Source organism: Syngnathus scovelli, chromosome 3 (assembly GCF_024217435.2).
Source record: "Syngnathus scovelli strain Florida chromosome 3, RoL_Ssco_1.2, whole genome shotgun sequence".
Lineage (NCBI taxonomy): Eukaryota > Metazoa > Chordata > Actinopteri > Syngnathiformes > Syngnathidae > Syngnathus > Syngnathus scovelli.
Window position 1 is genome coordinate 17,529,346 of NC_090849.1, and position 20,478 is coordinate 17,549,823.

The window sequence follows — 20,478 nt, forward strand, 5'->3', positions numbered from 1 at the left end:
GCCCCTTGGTGACAAGGGCGCTCTTGTCTATGGTCAGACAGCGGTTGGGCGTGTACGCATCCCACATGGTGTTGTCCAGCACATCCAGGAGAGGCCTGATTTTGAAAAGGCCGTCGTAGCCACGCTCGCCTCGCACGGGCTCGGCCTCCCTGTCGCAAAGCTGGAGGTACTGGGTGAGCTTCTCGAAGCGCCTCGCGGTCATGGTTTTTTTAAAGCCAGCGTTGCCTATGAAGATGTCACTGGCCCAGTACATGCCACTTTCTGGCAGCCAATTGATGCCCATGAGGATGTTGAGGCCCACGTAGGCTCTCATCTCCCTGGCGTGGGTCGGGTGCCAGTGTGGGTCTGTTTTGCCGGTCCTTCTTTGCCGATAGAGGGCGTAGTTGTTTGTTTGTTCCACCATGTGTTCAAAAAGCGAATCTGGGAAGAGTATCCGGAAATAGTCACGGGGCTCGGCGTCGTCCCCCAGCGAGTGCTGAGGGCCGCTGGAAGCACTGAAAGTCTCGATAGAAATCACCTGGTCCGGTTCGCCCCAGAAGTCTGGAGACGTGCACTCCTCGAACAAGTCTTCATCGTAGCCGAGAAAGCTCGCTCGCTCCTCCTCCTCTTCCTCCAAATCGGAGAAATCGAGGTCAGAGTCGTTCGAGGCGGCATCGGAGCAGTTAGTGGAGGTGGAATAGTAGCACTCCTCCGAGTTGTCCTCCTCGTCATGCTTGAGTCCATTGCTCCCAGTCACTAAAATGATGTTGCAGCCTGCCCCGGCCACAAGGCTGCTAGCCGCCGCCGCCGCATTCGCGGAGCCATTCTCCCCCACGCCGCCGCTGACACCGTCCTCCTCTTCCTCCTCGTCTTCGTCGTCCTCCTCCTCCTCCCGCGCTCCGTCTTCCTCGTCCGAGTCTGGCTTTTTGTACGGAATTTCAAACCACTTCACATCGGCAGAAAGATTTAGTGGGTACTCTTGCCCGTCGCTCGCCGCACTACTTTCTGTATCCGCGCTCGTTTCCAAAATGGTAAAAAGCTCCCTTCCGTTTCTTTCCGTCGCCATGTCGGGGTATTAAAGTGCCCCTGCATGAGTCCCTTTTCGGCGTGTTTTTTTCCACGCGGTAGGGAAATAGACGCACAAAGCAGTCATCCGAAGTGAGTCGATGTGCTGTGGAAAGCAGCGTCTCGGGCAAACGTTGAGCCTATGCGGCGTTTGTGGGCTCCATTCGCATTGTTTCCGCTCCCGGTTCTTTGTGGGCTTCGCAACGCAGTGTGGCCGCAGACGTCAGAAGCTGCATGCATGTCCTGCTTGCTAGGGCGTTTTGCGACTGCAGCTGGTGGGGTTGCTAGTTCGCAAGGCTGGCAGATGGCCGCTCGCTCTTCTAATGCCCGCTGGCATTCGGCGGAGCCGTCATCTCGGAGCAGTTTGCACAAAAACATTACATTCACACGGAGCAGTCTCACGGGACATACTTTTGTCATAGTCACAACAAGCGGGCTCGTCGACAGACAGCACACAAAGATTAATAAAGACTATTCAAAGATAAGGACACGTTTCCAGTTTTGGGAGATGCATCCACATACGTATGCATCCCGACAACAATGCAGTGATGCACATCAAACAGCAGCGTGGAGTGGTCGTCAATGGAGTGAGCAGAGAGGCAGCGTGTTCATTCATAAACATGTGTCTTCCCTCTGACAGGTTCCTACATGAACCTGAAGCCCTATAGGCTATTGTGGAATTAGGGACCTCCCTCGCATTTATGAATGTGGGCAGATACACTCGTGTGTTTTACTCTCGGGTTGAGGGTGAACAGCTCCCCCTGATGAGATTGATAGCTCCCCTCCAAGTTACTCACAAGCAAGGTACACGACACTAAATCGTACACTGGCATGTGAAATTAGATAAATAATAAAAGATCAATAATCACATGACCTTTTTGCTCTGCGCCAAACATCTGGTTCTACACACACTGCAGCACTGGCTTAACAAATCTTAAAAATCTACTTTTCAGTTTTTGTCAAGTTTTTACTTTAACTCTCCACATTCGAGAATAATTGTCCGTACCTTCTAATGCATCAAAATAGAATGGATACTTTTTATAACATTCGTGGAAGACAACACTGTAAGAAAGGCAAATGAAGGTCAACTGCTTCAGATCATTATCGATTGTGATCTTGTGGTCTCATCAGGCAGAAAAACAGGGACAATGCTGCAGCAACCTGGAGAATCATAAACCAGGGGCGCATTTACAACAATGGCGACAGATTAGGAAAAGTCAAATATTCCACATCCATGGCCTAATTTAAGAGAGTTGATTGTCAATGGTTTCATGAATGGTTCTTGGCATCCTTAATAGTACCAGTTCAAAAAATATCCATTTTCATCTGGAAAAACATTGACAGCTAAGGCGTATTTATTCACTTTTTATTCATTTTTGTTTCTCACTACACCAAATTAACAAGGTTATTTATCTGCACGGCATTTACACTGGTCTGAAATGAGCAATAATATGTGAATAATAAAAATATGTCATATTTATCTCGGGAATCTGGGCTGACTCTTAATCCTTGTATTGATTTAAACAAAGGGAACATCAACGTTTCTCAATAGGCCACCAGCAGCACTTTATATTATAAGTTGAGCAGGGCATTTTGCTTTGAAATGAAACGCCAAAAACATAACTAATATGATATTTTAATTTGGCCTGACAAGGTGCGCAAATTTGGATTCCGTCAACAATCATTGCAGTCTTCAATCGCTTGATGTGAGAGTGTGTCACCAAATGTAGTTTATCACTTAAGTTTAACGCTGTTGATATTAAGATGTATAAAGAATAAAAAACATGCAGTGTAATGCCAAGGTGATTAAGAGTGTATAATGTCATAGATGGGACTCACACAACTCTTCTTTTTTTATATTAATCGTTGTCAATGTCATACAAGTGTAAGATACAACAGCCATAACAAAAGCAAAACTAGATTATTTTCACAACAGTATTATAAGGAGCTTGAATGTCAAATGTTCCCTTCCAAGCTAATTTTGTCACTGTCTTTGGATTTGACCAAAAACAGCAAAACTCTGGATGTGGATTTCTTGCTCACTTGGGAGTTGACTAGTTAAATCATGTCTTCCTGTTTTGGGCAGTGGGGGATGGGCTGCCGGAAGAGTCGGTCCAAATTCCTTTAGCCATGGCCTGCGTCTACATGGCTGGCTAAGCACCGGGCCTAGCAGAGAAAGCAGGCAACCTTTCTGCATCCTTGCTCACTCGCTTATCACAAGATTCTTGTCTAGTATTAGGATCAAATTGCCCCTGTGACCTACAGGCCCTCATCTTGTTTGTATCTGCACACAGTGGACATGAGCGCTTCACTGCACTGTGATCCAGTGTGTTTGAAAACAGTGGAAAACGTGAGAGGCTAAAGTCCTCCAATGTTTGGGCCAAAAATAGAAATATGAGGGAAAAGGCTCACTCCCAGCATTTCCAGGCCCCTGGAGCAGAGTGCTGCAGCAGACCCCACAGAGAGTCCCACGGTGGGGTGGAGAGATGCTGACCAATTGGGGCTCAGACTTTCTCTTAGCGTGTTCATGTGTGTGTTGCTGCAACTAACTCTGCTCCCTCATGGATGAATTCAGTGTGTGTGTGTGTGTGTGTGTGTACAGACCACAAGATAGACCAGCCCTTCCTTCTGCCACTTCCATGAATATATTGTGTGTAGGACTTTTTTTCTAGCTGGTCTTTTCTTCCAGCACTGATTTCCTGCCTCATGTGATTTGAACTATAGAAAGGTGAAGAAAAAAAATTAATTGAATCATTTATTATTCAAGCCAAATCTTTGAATATTCCCTTACAATAAAAGTCATCATTAAATTGAATAAATGTTACCTTAAAAGTGTGGAAAGGTCGTCTCAACGGCTGTCTATGCATTGCTATCGTTATATCCCAAAATTGCTGTCATTATATTATTTGGATTTATGCATAATTCATAAAATGGATGGATGGATGGATGGATGGATGGATGGACGGACGGACGGACGGACGGACGGACGGATGGTCTGTCATAAAACGGTTTGCACAATCTTTGCAGGCAGCGGCCTCTTGCGGTGCTATTGGAGAAGTGCAACAAGGTCAACGTTTTGTGTCTTTGGGCACCACAATGGACTATGAAAGGTTTGTTAAGCCTGTATGTGTGACGTATTTGTTGTAGATATGCCCCCCAGGCAACGTTTTACGGCTATTAACATCTCCTGTTAAATTAGTTAGTTCTCTGACTCATCGCAATTTTTTTGTGACTCATCGCAAATTTTTTGTCATTGTGGTCGATTATCATTTTTCCTACATCACATGAAGGCACCTTCTAGGTCACGGGGTTAGTTACGTCACATGCAAGAAAAAAAAAATCGGACCAACGTTTGACGTGAACATGTTCCGGGGTTCTCCGCTCAAATTGCAGTGGTTGCTGTCAGGTTTTCCGTCAGAGTGGACCTCGCTGAATTAACTAAACAGAACCGTCTTAACTCCAGGAACTCACTGGAACCTTCTGTTGAAATTATATTTTATATTTTTCTTATTTGAGTGTTTACGCGCTGATGCTAACCACCCTAGCTAGCATAGCAGGTGAACTTGTCCCATTCGGCTGTAACCAAATTAATTCTCGCCATCTTTTGATAACAAACTACATTCGAACTCTTTTAGTGGCCATTCGCTCGACCTCGGCTAGTTTTTGCCGTGTCGGGACTTCGTCTGGACTTGTACCTGGCTCGTGGCGTTCGAGGTCATCCGCGCAGTCCAGCTCTTTATCAAACCCCACGCAAAGAATGAAGAGCCTGCCGTACTTCTGCCGGGGAGAGGTCGTTCGAGGCTTCGGGAGAGGAAGCAAAGAACTGGGAATTCCGACTGGTACGCCTCCTTATCTTTTGCTTTTGACTGGCCACGCTTGATTGTTATGTTTTTGTTTTGTGCATGTATGGTTTCGCTGTCACGACTTCTGTGGCAGGGGTCACCAACCTTTATGAAACTGACATATTTCTTGGGTACTGATTGATTCAAAAGTGCTGCCAGTTTGAAACACACTTCCGAAAGAAGCAAATTGCTCAAAGGACTATTAATCACGTTATTAATAATCAGTGTGATACTAAATAATAAACAAGCAGTCAAAGGTTTAAATAGTTTGTTTGTGTTTGTGTGTCCAAACTTCAGACTGATAGTGTTGGTGAGGACACTGAACATGATCATGATTTACGCAATCATTGTGATTGATGGGAAAAAAAACCTAATATGTTTATCAATGTTGGGAGGTGTTTCCATTTTCAAATCGCTTCTGCAGCCTTCCTCGGAAATCACAATGTCATTACCGGTGAGCTGTTTTTGACAGGACAGCAAGCTTGCTGGCGACCTTTGCCCGCAAGCACCACTTTGGCTGTTTGTCTGGCTTGTGTAGATATTGCTTTCATGGTTGGGCACGCTAAACGGGTACTGTATGTCTTGGTTTAGATAGGTGCAGTACATCTTTGGTTTGGCTGTAGGCACTATTCCTACTGGATGATTATCACGACTACAACTACCCACAACGTTTTCTGAGCAAAGTGCACATTTGCATGTCTTTGTCTGGCTTAGCTATCTTTATATCCATTCTGTTCTTTAATCTTTTCGGTAACGTTTTGACAGACACGTAACTCGGAGGGAACACGACAGGAATGTATTTTACAGCGCTTTTGGTACCTCATTATTTATTTGAGCAATTGCTTACATTTCTATTCCATTAGGTGTGTTGCTCATATCGTTCTCAGCACATTCGATTTGTTCAATTTCCGGTCTTGTGGTTTTCTCATCGGACTTTCTCCAATGTTAATTTTAGCTAACTTCCCCGACTGTGTGGTGGAGCATCTGCCCGCTGACATCAGCACGGGCATCTACTACGGCTGGGCCTGCGTGGGCAACGGCGACGTGCACAAGATGGTGATGAGCATCGGCTGGAACCCGTATTACAAGAACACCAAAAAGTCCATGGTGGGTACTAAATTAATGGACACTAGCTGCTCATATCGTTAGCCTAATGACCAACGTTTGTCTAATGAAGCTTAAGGACCGAGACCTGCCATGATTAGCATACATTTCACTCCCTAAAAAAATTACCAATTGAAAAAACAAGTGCAGCAGAAGTGCAAGGACGCTGGTGTGCTTGTTGCAACTTCGCATCCGGTAAAAACAATCAATGCTCTATTTTATTTTCATCCAAAATTAGTTAGGTTACAAAAAAATATAAAATTAAGGTGTCTTATCTTAAAATTACAACCTGTACAACTGCTTTGTGAAAATGTTTGCTTTTTTTCTATTTAAGACATTCTGGGTGTAGAATAGAGCATCGACGTTAGCTGGAATTAATTTTAACGTAACGCTTGGCCTGGAGCTAAGATAGCCGATTAGCACGGCGATAGAGTGGAATGTGTTGAGAACTGTGTGCGTGTGTGTGCTTCTTTTACCCCAGGAAACTCATGTGATCCACCAGTTCAAAGAGGATTTCTACGGCGAGACTCTCAGTGTCGTCATGGTGGGTTACATCCGTCCGGAGCGAAGCTACGACTCACTCGGTAATGCCAGCACACACACAGACACACGAAGGGCATAAAGAAAAAAATAACAAAAAAAGTTTTTAAAATGGTAGCTGTACAACCCATGCCTACTTGCACATGTGTCAATGTGTGTGTTGTCAGAGGCGCTCATCGCTGCCATTAACGGCGACATCTTGGAGGCCAAGGTCCAGCTAGAGAGGCCAGAGCACGTCAAGCTGCGGGAGGACAATTTCTTCACCAGCCATTCCACTTCCACTTCAGCAGCCTCCTCTTCCTCTTCACAGACTTTCATCAACGGACACTGACAGAGTTGGTACGACTGTTGCCGTGGTGAGGCCTGGGTGAAACCTCATCATTTGAATTGTTTCGTATTGACTCTCGTTACTTTCTCTCTTTCTGTCTCAGACAGACGGACAAACAGACACACATGCATAAATACTGTACGTACATACATGGGCACATGCTCACACACATTCAGTGAGCCAGGGTAGGGGCATTAGTGTGTGTGTCAGGAGATGCTATGCAGAATAATGAACTTAAGCCCTTGTCCCACTGAAAGACAAACTTTTTCAAGTGCTTGTGAAGGTAACAAATGTTGATTTTTCGTCAGTTTGCTTACTGTCGCAAATATTCACCAAACATTTGAATATTTTTGTTGACAAGGAAAGCTGTTGCTTACCAATTAAAATGTCTGGTGAACATCTTTGCGAACTTGAACAAAAAAAATCAATGTCCAGTAACCTCACACACACTCCCTTACGTTTGCCTCTCAGTGGGATACAGCTTAATGCAAAGAAAAATGTAATTATTTTCTTCGCATTTTTTAAAATCAGCATAAAATTATTATATATAATTATTCATTTCAACCATTTGGGGCAAAAATAACATCGCTCTTACCAAGATCACGATTACATAAGTTGAAGTAAAAGTGCAGATCTGGTTCAAGTTAGCCTTTCCTTCTTTGCACATAATTGTGAAACATTGCTGGAAACTCAAAAGTCCACCTACTCAGCATTGGCACTCAACTCATTCTTGTCTAAATACTGCTCTGAAGTAAAATATATATGAAAGATCTATGTGTAAATGAACTGTGAATGTAATGTTATTCATCTTGTGATTAGCCGCTATAATGATCAGATTCTGTGCTTTTGCTGTCTTGTGTTTTTGTTTTTGATTCATTTTGTATATAAAAGACAACTGAAAGGAAAAGCTCACTCTTATCCTTATGACATCCGCATTAAATGTTCAACTTAAAATGCTGTCCCTTTCTTTCAGATCATTTCATCCAATAAATCCACAGCTATACTATACTTGTGTAAAAGTGTATTCTTTGTGTTAAACTTTCTTTAGAAAGTTCAGATAAAAATTGATGTTAAAGAAAATATTTTTATCTGGCCTGTAACGTGTAAATTCATTAAAATTATGTATATGAAATTTTAATTTCAATGACAAACTTTTTGTAACATTTATAAAATATATTCAAGTAAATATTCTTTTTGGGGGAAGAATATTTTCCACAAACCTTTTCTCCTTATTTTTTTTTTGTGAAGGCAATTTTTTTCACGAGAAATAAATGTTAACTAAATTTATTTTTTAGAGGGGGGGGGGGGTTAAAAGTTTTCTTCATAAACATTGCCAGTGAGTATAATAACTACCCCCCTCCAGTACAGTGCACGTTGTTTCAAAGCTTTGAGAATACATGATCATTAGACATTTGCACATTGGTACCCAGCAATAAAACTGATTAATTACATTTTTGATCATTGTGCCTTCAAGGTAATTTCATTTAGTCATAAAGATGTAACCAATTAATCATATTGATTTACCTTTTCACATAAATTGTAACTTCACATAAATTACTACAACCATTTATACAATACTTTCTCGTAAAATCTCATCCCCCCCCCCCACACGCAGCTAAAATTTCCTTTGTATAAGATCTGATTTGTGGTATGTCCACTGGCGTGTGCATGCTCACGTGTAGGTGTAGCTCTCATCATCATACTCCATCTCAATGTCTTCGTCCTGCTCGCCCAAAAAGCCGTACTTGAACTTCTTGTAGACGGTACCATCTTTTCCCATGTACACAATGTCGTCTTCATCATCATCGTCTTCCGCACTGACAATTCTGTCACTGTAATCCCCAAAGCCGGATGCAACAACTTGCGTCATGTCTTTAGCGCCTTCGTTGGTGTCCAGCTTCTGGTAGCCGCCACTTTTAGTTTTGGGTTTGCTGGCGGCAGCCTTGGCGAGCGACTTGGAGCGAGCGCTGAGGAAGACGAAAACCCCAGCGCCGACCGACAGGATCAGGAGGGCGCAAATAGTCGTAACCAGTTTGGCCCTACCACCGCCTTCTCTGTCCAAGTCGCCAGCATCTCTCTGCATAAAGTTGACGTCGAGGATGCACTCGTCTGGAAAGAAAAGTTGCTTTACCTCGCAATGCTTAGTACAGTCATGGCGTTTCGCCCTAAACAAATTCTTCTATTTTCACGTGTACTTAATAAAAAGTCCGCTTGTCTTACCCAGTGAGGCGTGGCAGTTGCAGCACTGCCAGTCTATGGGCCGATCGGCGGGCAGCGTCCGGTCGTGGCAGCAGCTCAGGCAGCGTCCGTCGTCGCTCAGGATCTGAGAGGCGGGACAGTCGGTGCAGTTCCAAGCACCCGCGCCGCGACAACCCAGGCAGGACGGGTCGCAAGGCCGGCAGTCGAGCGCGTTGACGTCCGATGACTGCTCCTGGAACAGAGAATAGAGTTCAGATGAAGATGCAGGTCGCATTATATGGAGAAGACAAATACCTGGGAGCCTATATAGGAGCCAATCAGACACTGAGATTCACAAATGCTGGAGCCAATTAACTGGTACCCATGGTAACAAGACTGGCAGGAGGTAGCACCAGCGCCTGGACACAGACACACACGCACACAGTCATCAATTAGACTTCTTACAGTATGTCCCAAATATATACGTACCTCTATGATAAATGATTTACAATATCACCCAAAGTTATAAGTATGAATTATTATGTAGTATTATGCAGAACTATTAATGACTAGCTCTCTGGCAATGCCAATGAAAAGAGAGCATCATTATCTTTACAAGGGCTAAATCTAGGACAGCTTTGGCATAGAAAAGACAAAATTTGATTTTTTTGTGACGAATCAATGAGATTCATTTAATGATGGCTGTCACACTAATTTGTTGAGGGCTTTCAATCCCCATTGATAAGCATAACCGCACTGAGCTCTGGAAATACCCGCTGGGGAGGAGGGGGAGAACAACTTTTGCGATGAGTCATGGTCACAAGAGCGGATCGCAAACCTGTACACGTCTTGCACGTGGGGTGGCACTTGAGGCAGGTGTGGGTCCAGCTGTGATGATAGTAGCCCGGCGGGCAATTCTTCAGGCAGCGGCTTTGCTGCCTCATGTAGACGAAGCCGTCCCGACAGCTCAGGCAGTCGGTGTCGGCGGACCCCCGACACCGACTGCAGGCGGGGTCACAGCGCTCGCACGCCATGCTGCTGCTGTTCCCGAAATGACTGGAAAAGGAAAAATGACATTCGTAAGTCTCAACTTTTAACTTTCAAGGTAAATCCAAAATTACTCTGGCAAGAATCAAGTGAGTTTGAGTCATCACTTGGATTAAGCAAGTAAGAAATCAAATCGTACAATCTACAGTTACTAGTAAGTCGACTATTCAACAGGATTATTCAACACTATTCAAACAAACCACTCTCACATTAGAAAAGTCACTATTAGCTAACAGCGCATTCCAACATTTAATGAGCGACAGCACTCATTCTACATGAGAAAATTTACACGGCACGTGACCAAACAAAAATGCCAGAGAATTGATGAAAACTGAAATAATGATGATCTTGTCTATTAGTAGCTGCATTGAGAAAGAAGTAAAAACATCCTTTCACTTTCACCGCTCAAGGTGTTCAAGAAGTGACAACAACAACAACAAATACAACACAGAAGGAAAACGCCAATGAAGTAAACCGAATCAAGATGGCACCAGTCTTTTATGCTTTGGCCTAAGTAGAAGAAGCCAACTTCTGCAAAAACAAAAAAGCGACATGGAAGGCCCGCAAAAAAGGAAAGTTGATATAACAAGGGAACATTTTACTGACCTCTCCGAGCAGGTTTGCACACAGGTGATGCCCTGCCTGAAGAAAGTCGCCCTACAAGCAAAGCACTGCACGCTGTGGCGTCCGGCACACGAGGCGCAACTCAAGTGGCAGCGCTCGCAAGTACGCTCTTCCTTGTCATCGCCATAGTAACCAGCTGGACACTCACGCACGCAGGTAGAATCTGACAAACAAAAAGAAAAAAAATCAACTCAAAAATTCTTACGAGGAAGGAGGGCGCCCGGTGCGCTCACTGAGCAGGAAACGTGGAGGCTCGCAGCCCAGGCAGCGGTCCGGGCCGGGGCCGCCGGAGCAGCTGCGGCAGGAGGCGTGGCACGGCCGGCATTGCCCCTTGTCGTCCTTGTAGGTGTGCGGGGAGCATTGGCTGTACCACACGCAGTGGCCTTTTGCGTCCAGGCGGTGCTCCGACCTGCAGCTGAGGCACGCCGATGGCTTGTTGCCCGAACACGTCAGACAGGAGCGGTCGCAGTCTGGACGCACACGGCAAACAATCAACATTAAGCAGGCTTGCTCAAATGATCATTTGTGGCTCTCCAAGTACAACATAAAAAAAACAACTGCATACCTCTGCACTCGCCATCAGTCGTCTCGTAGTAGGTGTCGCTGGGACATTGGGGCAGACACTCTCCATTGTAGCGGCGCGCTTTGGGGTTGCGGCACGTGTTGCAGTCGTCGTGGTCCGGCCCGTCGCACGAGGCGCAGTCAGCGTGGCAACGAACACACTCACGCTGCTGTTCGCTGGGGAAATAGCCGGAAGGACAATCGGCCGCACAGTTGTCGGCGTGGAGGAAGAAGTAATCTGCACATTCTGGGAAAGGAAACACAAATAAATACGTAAGAGTAGGGCTGAATTATCTTGGAAAATGGTTGAGACACCGCTATCACAATTTATTCATGTTGGAGTGTTGAAAAGCACTAAATGTTATTGTTTTGATGTTTGTGTGTTTTTTCATTTTCCCGCCACATTTTATTTGTTGTGTCAAATACAAAAAAGAGATTTGGTGGGCCTCCTTTCGTAAATATTTGTATTCATTTATTGCTCTTATTTTACACATGTCCCGGTGTGGGACAAATAAAGGCTAACTAATTTCCCTTATTCTAAATGTTACCTCCCGCCACCAGGGTACTTACTGTGACAGAGTCCGTCCTGGTTGCAGTGTTTACAGTTGGGAGGACAGCGGAGACACTGCGCATCGTTACTGTAGTAGCCAGATGGACAGCTACGCACGCACATGTGCTCCAGCAGGAGGCGGTCGGCCTTGCAGCCAAGACAAAAGGAAGTGTTGGCGTGGCAGGACGTGCACTCGGGAGCACAAGGGCGGCATGTACCACCCTCGGGGAAACCTCTGCAAATGAAAATAAGTATGAGGGGAAACGACACGTATACTCAAATCAGTTTTCCGCAATGAAATACATTGGAATAAAAGTCCATTTTTATTGCATGTCACTTGAGCTCACTCAAACCTCAGCTCAAATATTGGCTTGGAACACAAAGTTCAAAAGTTAAACAATATGAACTGCAGTTGAGGAGCAAGCTGACCTGTCACACTGTTGCACACAGGCTCCCTGTTGCAGATAGAGTCCGGTTTGACACCGCTGGCACGCGTGGGCATCGCGACATGCGACGCAACCCTCCGCGCAGGCGTCGCAGCGCCCGGATGTGACGTTGACAAATGTGGACACAGGGCAGTGAATAACGCACGTCTGATCGGACGTCAGGAAGGCTCCTATAAAAAAGAATAACAATAATGGACACCTTGGTGTTAATGCATGACATGTAATGTCCTCAGTAGGATGTGTGAGAAAATTTCAGCAGTCTACAGTATGAGAGAAATGTCATAATTGGTTTGTGTGTGTGCTTGGGCATCGAGTCATACAAAACATATAGCCAGACCTTCGTGACAAGTGATGCAGTCATCTTTACGTGCACCAAAGCAGGTCTCACAAGAACGATGACAAAGCTCACACTCTCCTTGTTCTGAAACAGACACAACAAAACAAATAACATCGACTAAGCACCGGGTTGAAAAACTTGTTGGAGCGCACAGAAGTCAAGGTGCCAGATAACAGCGTATGTTTGTCCTACCGTTCCTGAAGCGCCCACTAGAGCAGACACCCAGCTGAGTTCCCTGCATACACTCGCCGTCTTTCAGTACCAGCTCATCCTGGCATGAGTCGCAGTCGTCAAACTTCGGCCCACCGCACGTCTTACACGCTCTGTGACACGCCTCGCATTCCTGATTCTCCACATCCACAAAGAAGCCCCCCTGGCACTTTTCCACACAGCTACCATCTATACGCACAAACACAAACATTTGTCACACTTTTCTTTCAAAGTGGCCTCTGAAAATGGTGGGGAGTGCTACCAAATAAGTAGAATCCCCGCTGGCACCAGTAGCACTGTGATTCATCGCAAATGGAACAGCGCCAGTCTTCACACGGGGTGCATGTCATATTTTCGGGGACACCAATGGTGCCATCAGGGCAAGACTTGTAGCAGTCAGAATCAAGCCTGCCACACACACACACGCACACAATTAAAACATATTACACCGTAACATAATCAAATGTACACAAAGCAAGTTCCTTAACTTACTGATAGAAATCATCTTCACATTTGAGGCAGATTGTTCCCTGGTCCGGGTGTCCGGAGTCCTCTGTGAGTAATGTCATGGTTAGCATGTTTTTGTATACAGTGGCTAGAAAAAAAGTTCCCCCCTTCAGTTTTTTTGTTCTGTGAAAAAATGAGATCAAGATAAACCTTATCCAATATTGTGACTTATAAACTCTACGGAAAAAGAACTGCTAATGCTAAGTAGAAACAAACTAATTAGATAATGTGGTTGCTCATTGTGTGCACGCCCACTTATGTTGGGGCTGTCATCATATCATATTGTCAAAAAAAAAAATGCGTAGACAATTGTTTGTCATTATATTAAAAATGGATGGAATAAAAAATGCTGAACAGAAAATTGAAATAAAAACATTAAAAATGAATACAAATAAAAATGTAATTAATTTTAAACTAAGAGATCCAACAAACCTAAAAAAAAATGTACAGCATGAATTAAAAAATAACCAAATTTAACTGGAAAAGTTTGCATGCCGCAAATTTGTCACAGCAAACAGTATGTATTTTATTTTTATTTTTCCCATGCTAGATTTCTAAGCCCGGCTCACAGATTGTTATGCTGTTTATCACCAGGTGGGGGTAGTGTAGGACAACATAAAACGGCAGTTCAAGTGACCAAAACAAAAACTACATTTTGCAAGAGACAATTTTTAAACGAATTTAAATTCATCAAATGGCGTGTCTTTAAAGGTGGTTTGGGCAATATGCAGCCCGAGGCCCATATCAACCGTATATGAACGATTGTTCGATCTTACCCCCTTACACACAAAGTGAAAAATGAATGCAAAGACATGTTGCTACGTGTGCAAGCCAAACAGTCATTCACACACGTGGACGAAAAAGGAAGAGGGGCACTCACAAGCCGTAAATCCTGCCTTCAGGTTGTGTCTTGGTTCGTGTGTGTTTGCATGTGTGTGTTGTTTTTGATGAACTCACTGTGCTCACACTGTTTGCAGCCGTCGTCGCAGGATAGACAGGCTTCGCCCTCTGCAAGCTCACCTAAAGAGCACAAGATGAAAAACACTTGATACATGTAAGGATGTTTGTTGCACTGACTGATTTACTCATTTGATTTACATGACAACACATATAAGGGTCTAAAATTATAATCGCAGACACCATCCTTCATGAGGGGCCTAAATGTGAGATTTTAGAGTTGGACCATTCACCTGTGCTGCACTCCAGTGGAAAACAGTGTCCCTGTTTTAGTTTGTGTCCTGGGCCGCAGCCGAGGCAGCGGCTGGCCGACGTGCACACAAGACAGTCGGATGCACACGGCTCGCAGCGTTTGCGCTCAGAATGGAAGAAGCCCTCGGGGCAGACGTCTCGACATTCCTTCTCAAACAGGTAGCGGGACACATCGAACATATCTGGAGGGGGTGAGATAAGGAAGCAACTAAGTTGATACTGCACACATTTGTGGAAAAGCTATGAGTGGAGCATAAAACTGCAGCATTGAACAGACAAGTGTTTCTGTGTGTTGCAAGTAAATGAGCCGGCAGGTAAACAAATTTAGTTTCCGGTAGCTCTTTACCTGCCGGTTGAGTAGAAGCACCAGTGGCTAAAAGATTTTTACTTTCTGGACCTGGATTTGACAACTCCGGTCCAAGTTGTCGTTTGGGGGCAATACACCCTCCCAAAAAATGCTTAATGAAAAGGTTTTCTACCGGCGTCACGACATGTAAAACTGAGCAGGTGTTTGAGGAATTTTCACCTCTTTGTGTAGTTATTTTAAGGGGTTTTTGTTGCAAAATGTTGACCTGAGATGTTATCAGTGTTAAGGACGTATGACATCTTCATTGTTTGAAGATCTCTGCAATCTTGCACAGCTAGGATTGCAACTGCCTGTCCCTAATGACCCCCGCCCCCCTATTCTTATTCAAGGTCAGATAACACTTAAAAAAAAAGTGGTTTAGCACTAAATGAATGAAGGACTTTATCATACAGCTGATAAGTCATCAAACAATGTCAAAATAAGGTAACAGTCTTTTTGAGGGCTGAGTTTGTACCTGTGTCACAGCTGGTGCAGTTGTGAGGGCCCCCGCCAGTGCACTCATGGCAGGTGTAGTGGCACCTGTGACACTCTCTGCCCTTAGCGTAGCGCCCCCTTTGGCAGCGGATCACACAAGCGCCCTCATCAAAAAGCCTGCGTGGAACAATGCAAATTGAAACTCAACAATGACAAGAGAATTTATTTCAATAAAGATGGAATCTAACAATGCTATGAATTAACCAATCACATTCAAACTCAAGTTCAGCTGTTCTATTGGGCTTTTTCTCACAGTTTTATATTAACACTGGCATTTGGAACTGATCATAATTCTATCCACCTTGACCAGCACGTCTCTGGTTTCCATAGTATATATAAAATCCTTTGTGAATTCTTTTATACCCTTCTCTTGACTGACACCTTTGAACAATGATGCTGTGGAAGTTCTCTGCAGACTATGGCTTGGGCTGTAAGATGTGGTTCCAAAAATATTGGAAAGATCCTTCAAGAAAAGCTAAAACAAATTCTTGTATTGCTTGTATCGGGGTGGTCTCTCACCGCGTGGAGGGGCAGCTGGTGCAGTCCTCCCTCTCAGGCCCCGTGCACTCCTGACAAGTGGCATCACACAGGTGACACTTGCCATGTCCGCCCATGTACTGACCTGCAACGTGGACACCACAGCGCATAAAAAGAGCCTTACAGAGATGTCATCACTCACACAGGTTTACGCCTCATTGTCCACCAGTCAGGTCCCTCGATGCTGCGCTTTTTACATTCCTCACTAAGTCCACGGCATTATTCTCAATGACAACTGTTTCCTCCTTTTTTGCCTACCCCAAGACCTTTGCTTGAACATTCCAAAGTACCAAAACCACACACATACACACTGTTTTGCATTCTATAACATCTAACAATAACCAAACTCAACAGAAGTCAAGAGGGAGGTGACTGAAAAATGCCTCGGCTCAAATAAAAAAGTAATTTCTGAAATTTGGAGACAATAAAAATGACACGCTAAAACAATTTGAGACTAAAAAATTAATTTAAATGTGGGTTTAACCCTATTAAGTAAATAAACATTTCCTCCTCGTTACATCTTACATTACAGTTGACCTTTTAATGTCGTATACTTCTACAACACATTTGGTTCACTTGTGTGTTGTATATGCATGGAGTAATGTGTGCGTGCATGTGTGCGTGCATGTGTGTGTATATATACGTACAGACATTTCGGACCTACAGCCAGGCAGACGGAGGAAGTAAAATAAGCAAAAAAAAAAAGAGGAAACAAGTTTAGGGAAGAGAAACGTCTTTGTCCACCTTTTTTTTTTTTTTTTTAGTCAGCCCACCCAACCCTTTCCTCAAAAAACTCACATTGTTTGTGATGTGAAATGTGTACCATAAATAGACCCACAAAAAAGTCTCAACAACTCATGGCTGGCAAAAAAGACAACAGAAAGTCTGCCATTTTCAATGTCCTTCAAAGACATCTCATTTAGATTTGGCCATTTTTGATGACTTATCCATGATTGACTACAAGCAAATAACTGAGTGGCTGATTTTAGGAAGAGCCATACATTTGTCCTCTACTCGAGCCTTTTTAAAGAATACAGATCATTATGTCAACAGTGTCTATTTACCACCAAACACAAACTAAATCAACATAAAAATGATCAGAAAACAAAAAAAATTGAGTCGAGTAAACATTTTAATAAGAACATTTATGTAAAAAAAAAAATCTAGGACTCTGAATACCAATAATGCATTGTTGCAGATGTCACAGGTACACAAAAGAAACAGCTTTCATACCAGGGTTGTGTGTGCGTGCATGTTTTGTGTGCCTAAAGTCATCATAAACAATGACAACTTTATGTGAAGCAGAACCAAAGGGGAATTTATCATTCTTTATTACAAATCAACAAGAACCAGGACAACAATCTAATACTGTAAACAGACACACGCACACACACTCATACACACACACTGTTCTTTGTTAGACGCCAGCACCACAATCAGGAACGTCGACCGGCCATTGCGCAACAAGAAGATGGAATCTTGTGACCACTAATACAAATTGTGTGCTCATTAAAATGGGATTCTCATCTGCATTTGTGTCACTAGAAGGGACGCAGGTGGAAGAACCAACCACTACTTGGCAGCAGAGGGAAATATTTTTCACAATCATTTTGGGGAATTGTAACAGATTCCACATCCTTTACTGAACAGGGAAAGCAATCAATCCGCAAGACGATTGGATGAGGACTTGAATACTGCCTGGCTTGACATAAAGAATATATCGCCTTTAGATCAAGTTAGGGATGGGCCTAATCAATTTGGACTGATTGTTGTGGGGTTGTCAATTTTTTTAAATTGTAAACTTTTCATGGAAATTAACAAAAATTTATGAGGAACACAGGGAAGAAAGAAATACAAGGAATTTAAATATTTTTAGGGTAAATATACGTTGGAATATGCCGTCACTTGGTGGATTTGTTTTGCATTGTGTTTTTTTGGAATGTTACATAAATTTCCTAATTATTGTCTTGGAAGCGACGGAGGAAAAACAGAGCACAAGTGCGTTCGGGATTAAGCTACTTTGCTGTCCAAGGGACAAATGTGACGACAGACGTTGGAAGTTGAGCTCCTTCCACACGCTGGCTTGGAGCCTGGACCTTAGAACATTCAACATTTTATATTGCTTTTTTTCATTGAATGCAGTTTAATGCCCAGCCCTAGTGAAAACAGAGCTTTGAAGTTGATTTTGCTAAAAGTAAAAAATATAATTAGAATAATCGCCATGTCGACTTTATTTCTTTAAGTGTGCGTGTATGTTGCTTGTATATGTTCCCTCGTGGGCCCAGACGGACAAGATTTTCACTTTGTTATGTTATGTTTATCATTTGTTTTCTTTGACGTATTACACTGTATTTACAGAAGCTCTCCTAGTTCCATCTGTTCATTATCATTATTATTATTATTATTAACACTGGAAAAAAGGAGAGGAAACAATGCACACAGACGCATTCAGAGATTCACAGGTTTTAGCGATGTACGGTACACTGGCAACAAAAAAACTACTACAACAAAAAAAAATGTTCAATTATTTTGGCATTGATGCTTTGGTCACAAAATACTGACACTTTTTGTTTTGTTTGCACTTTTTTGTTGTTGAGGAAATTCCCAGTCATTGTACACCCCGACCATCCGAGTACAGAGCAACAAAAAAAAAAAAAAAAAAAGGTAGGTGTGTTGTAGTCCCGTCTTTGCACCTCCTCCCATGCAATCCCTTTAAGAGGCACAGACTCCTTTATAAATTATGTGACTGTGAATGAGTTGGGGGGGCATGAGCGAGGGGGTGTTGGCTGGTGGGCCCGTCAGCCCTTCTGAGAACATGTTCTGCAGCACAGTTGCTGCAGAACTTTCCTCTGGCAGAGATTGTTCTTTTTAACCAGCACGCAGAAACTGCCTTCCGCCCAAGATTCTTCATTTGCTTTCCACAGACCAGGAAGGAGAGAAAAGAAGAAAAAATAGAAAGGACACATTTACACACACACAAACACACGTGCACAAATACACAAAAATAAAACACCCGCCAAGTGTGATTGGTCAGGAGATGGGAAGTTGAGGTCCAGTAGGGTGATTGGATCCATGCCAGGAGGAGGAAGAGAGAAAAAGATTTGAGAGAGGGAGAGAACAAACAAACAAACAAGAAAGTCACACAATTAGAAAATTGACAACTTTGGGCATCAAATACTTTAAAGATCATCAAAAGAGAAGTCACACAAGACCTGAGGCTGGATTGACACATCTTACGTTTCCATTGAAGGCTCCCGTTCAGTCAGCTTTTCACTTGTTTTATATTGAGGGCCCCGACAAGCTAAACATTTCAACAATTGTTGCAGCCGAGTGTACTGTGTGTATGCTGGGTAAAATATACAGCAACTATTTTCCACCATAAAGTCACCCATCATTATCATTTATGTGACAAGCCATTGGGCCCTAAGGGTGCAAATTTAGCATCCTTTAAATGAGAGTGTTGTGTAAAACCAGCCTTAGGTTGATTTGAACTAAAAAAGAAAGAAAAAAGCAAGGGGAGAGTGTTAACACCCTAAAAGAAACACCATGCAAGAGAAAGTGAAGACATGCTTCCACCAAACGGTACAGTACAAAGTACTTTGCCTTGATTTGGTAAAGCTAACCTAGTTTTGCTTTGTGTTTCCATCCCAAAAGTGTCTTTTGATAATGACAACTCACAGAAAAACTGAACTACTTGGTGGAACTGTGAATACTAAGGAAGTCCGAAGCAGAAATAAATAGATGAAGAATATTTGATGGATGCAAAATGAGTCTTAACACCATCACAGAGCACACCATGATGTGTTTGAAATAATAAATACACAACACGTGTCAGTGACGCAGGCTACATTGGTCAGCACGCAAGCACTGTAGGAGATGCTAGATAACCACTGGAACTCAAGATGTTAGTATACCTCTGCCCACACAAAATGGCTGTTAGCACTTCAACTAAATGTTAGCGTTTTGTGAGTTGAAGACCCTCGGAACTACAACTACAAAAAAAGGAAAAAAAAACTCAACCTCCGATGCTAGCAAACTGAAAAGGGAATCGCAACGGTAAGATGTGCAAATTTTATCGTTTGAAATGTTTCTGTTCGCTTCATTCTAACCAAGTAAAAAGTCCAATTCAAACATTATCACTATAGCACTTACAAACCAAAGTCCCTAGGCAATTAAAATATGGACACATTTTAATGAGTAAATCTGTATATTAATTATTAATAGAAAAGAATATTCATTAGGACATACGTTAATCAAATAACTAATATTTTGATATGTAAAAGTGACTTTTTGTCCACTAAGAATAGACAAAATTCAGAAAACTGTTTGCAAACTGTCAATTTCCCAAAATGTGTCTCCAAACACCATTCAGAATTTCACCCGATTATGATTGGAAATCTGGGGGCCTAATTTACAAGATGTTTGCTCCAAATGAAAAACGTAGAAACTATTTGAATTGTACAAAATTTTTTTAGAAATGAGTCTTGGAGTTTCAAGGGTCCACTATTTACTGTTAGAAGCATGCACTTGAGCGAGTTTGTTAAGCACCGTTGGACGGCGCAAGCAGAAGCTT

At 43.1% G+C, this 20,478-nt stretch overlaps 2 protein-coding genes across 4 annotated transcripts in view; one reads left to right on the plus strand and one right to left on the minus strand.

The window, feature by feature from the left end:
- The first annotated feature begins 4,361 nt into the window (after positions 1-4,361).
- Positions 4,362-7,864, plus strand: rfk (riboflavin kinase). Its single transcript, XM_049764011.1, has 5 exons — positions 4,362-4,601; positions 4,680-4,883; positions 5,842-5,993; positions 6,472-6,574; positions 6,698-7,864. Exons 1-5 carry the CDS (start codon positions 4,574-4,576, stop codon positions 6,859-6,861), a joined length of 651 nt encoding a protein of 216 aa, XP_049619968.1. The 5' UTR covers positions 4,362-4,573; the 3' UTR covers positions 6,862-7,864.
- Positions 7,865-8,126: 262 nt separating this feature from the next.
- The window catches only part of pcsk5b (proprotein convertase subtilisin/kexin type 5b), a 45,155-nt gene continuing 32,803 nt past the window's right edge, over positions 8,127-20,478 (minus strand). The window contains exons 21-37 of one of the 3 annotated variants that reach the window (XM_049764009.2): positions 15,888-15,990; positions 15,349-15,485; positions 14,509-14,709; positions 14,276-14,338; positions 13,304-13,364; positions 13,074-13,219; positions 12,794-13,000; positions 12,602-12,685; positions 12,248-12,434; positions 11,839-12,053; positions 11,273-11,515; positions 10,941-11,177; positions 10,690-10,870; positions 9,875-10,092; positions 9,352-9,455; positions 9,079-9,289; positions 8,127-8,967 (exon numbers count right to left, since the gene is read on the minus strand). In XM_049764009.2, the coding sequence (XP_049619966.1) occupies positions 8,531-8,967; positions 9,079-9,289; positions 9,352-9,455; positions 9,875-10,092; positions 10,690-10,870; positions 10,941-11,177; positions 11,273-11,515; positions 11,839-12,053; positions 12,248-12,434; positions 12,602-12,685; positions 12,794-13,000; positions 13,074-13,219; positions 13,304-13,364; positions 14,276-14,338; positions 14,509-14,709; positions 15,349-15,485; positions 15,888-15,990 (3,035 nt within the window). In that variant the 3' untranslated portion in view covers positions 8,127-8,530. Of the gene's footprint in view, positions 8,968-9,078; positions 9,290-9,351; positions 9,456-9,874; positions 10,093-10,689; positions 10,871-10,940; positions 11,178-11,272; positions 11,516-11,838; positions 12,054-12,247; positions 12,435-12,601; positions 12,686-12,793; positions 13,001-13,073; positions 13,220-13,303; positions 13,365-14,275; positions 14,339-14,508; positions 14,710-15,348; positions 15,486-15,887; positions 15,991-17,213; positions 18,820-20,478 lie in introns of those variants that run through there. The other 2 variants (XM_049764008.2, XM_049764007.2) reach the window with 2 other exon arrangements.

Bases quoted from the DNA above. Each gene is read 5' to 3' on its own strand.
- rfk (XM_049764011.1), top strand. From the start codon at position 4,574: ATGCTAACCACCCTAGCTAGCATAGCAG. The intron at 4,602-4,679 runs GTGAACTTGTCC...GAACTCTTTTAG, and splicing joins CACCCTAGCTAGCATAGCAG to TGGCCATTCGCTCGACCTCG. The intron at 4,884-5,841 runs GTACGCCTCCTT...TGTTAATTTTAG, and splicing joins AGAACTGGGAATTCCGACTG to CTAACTTCCCCGACTGTGTG.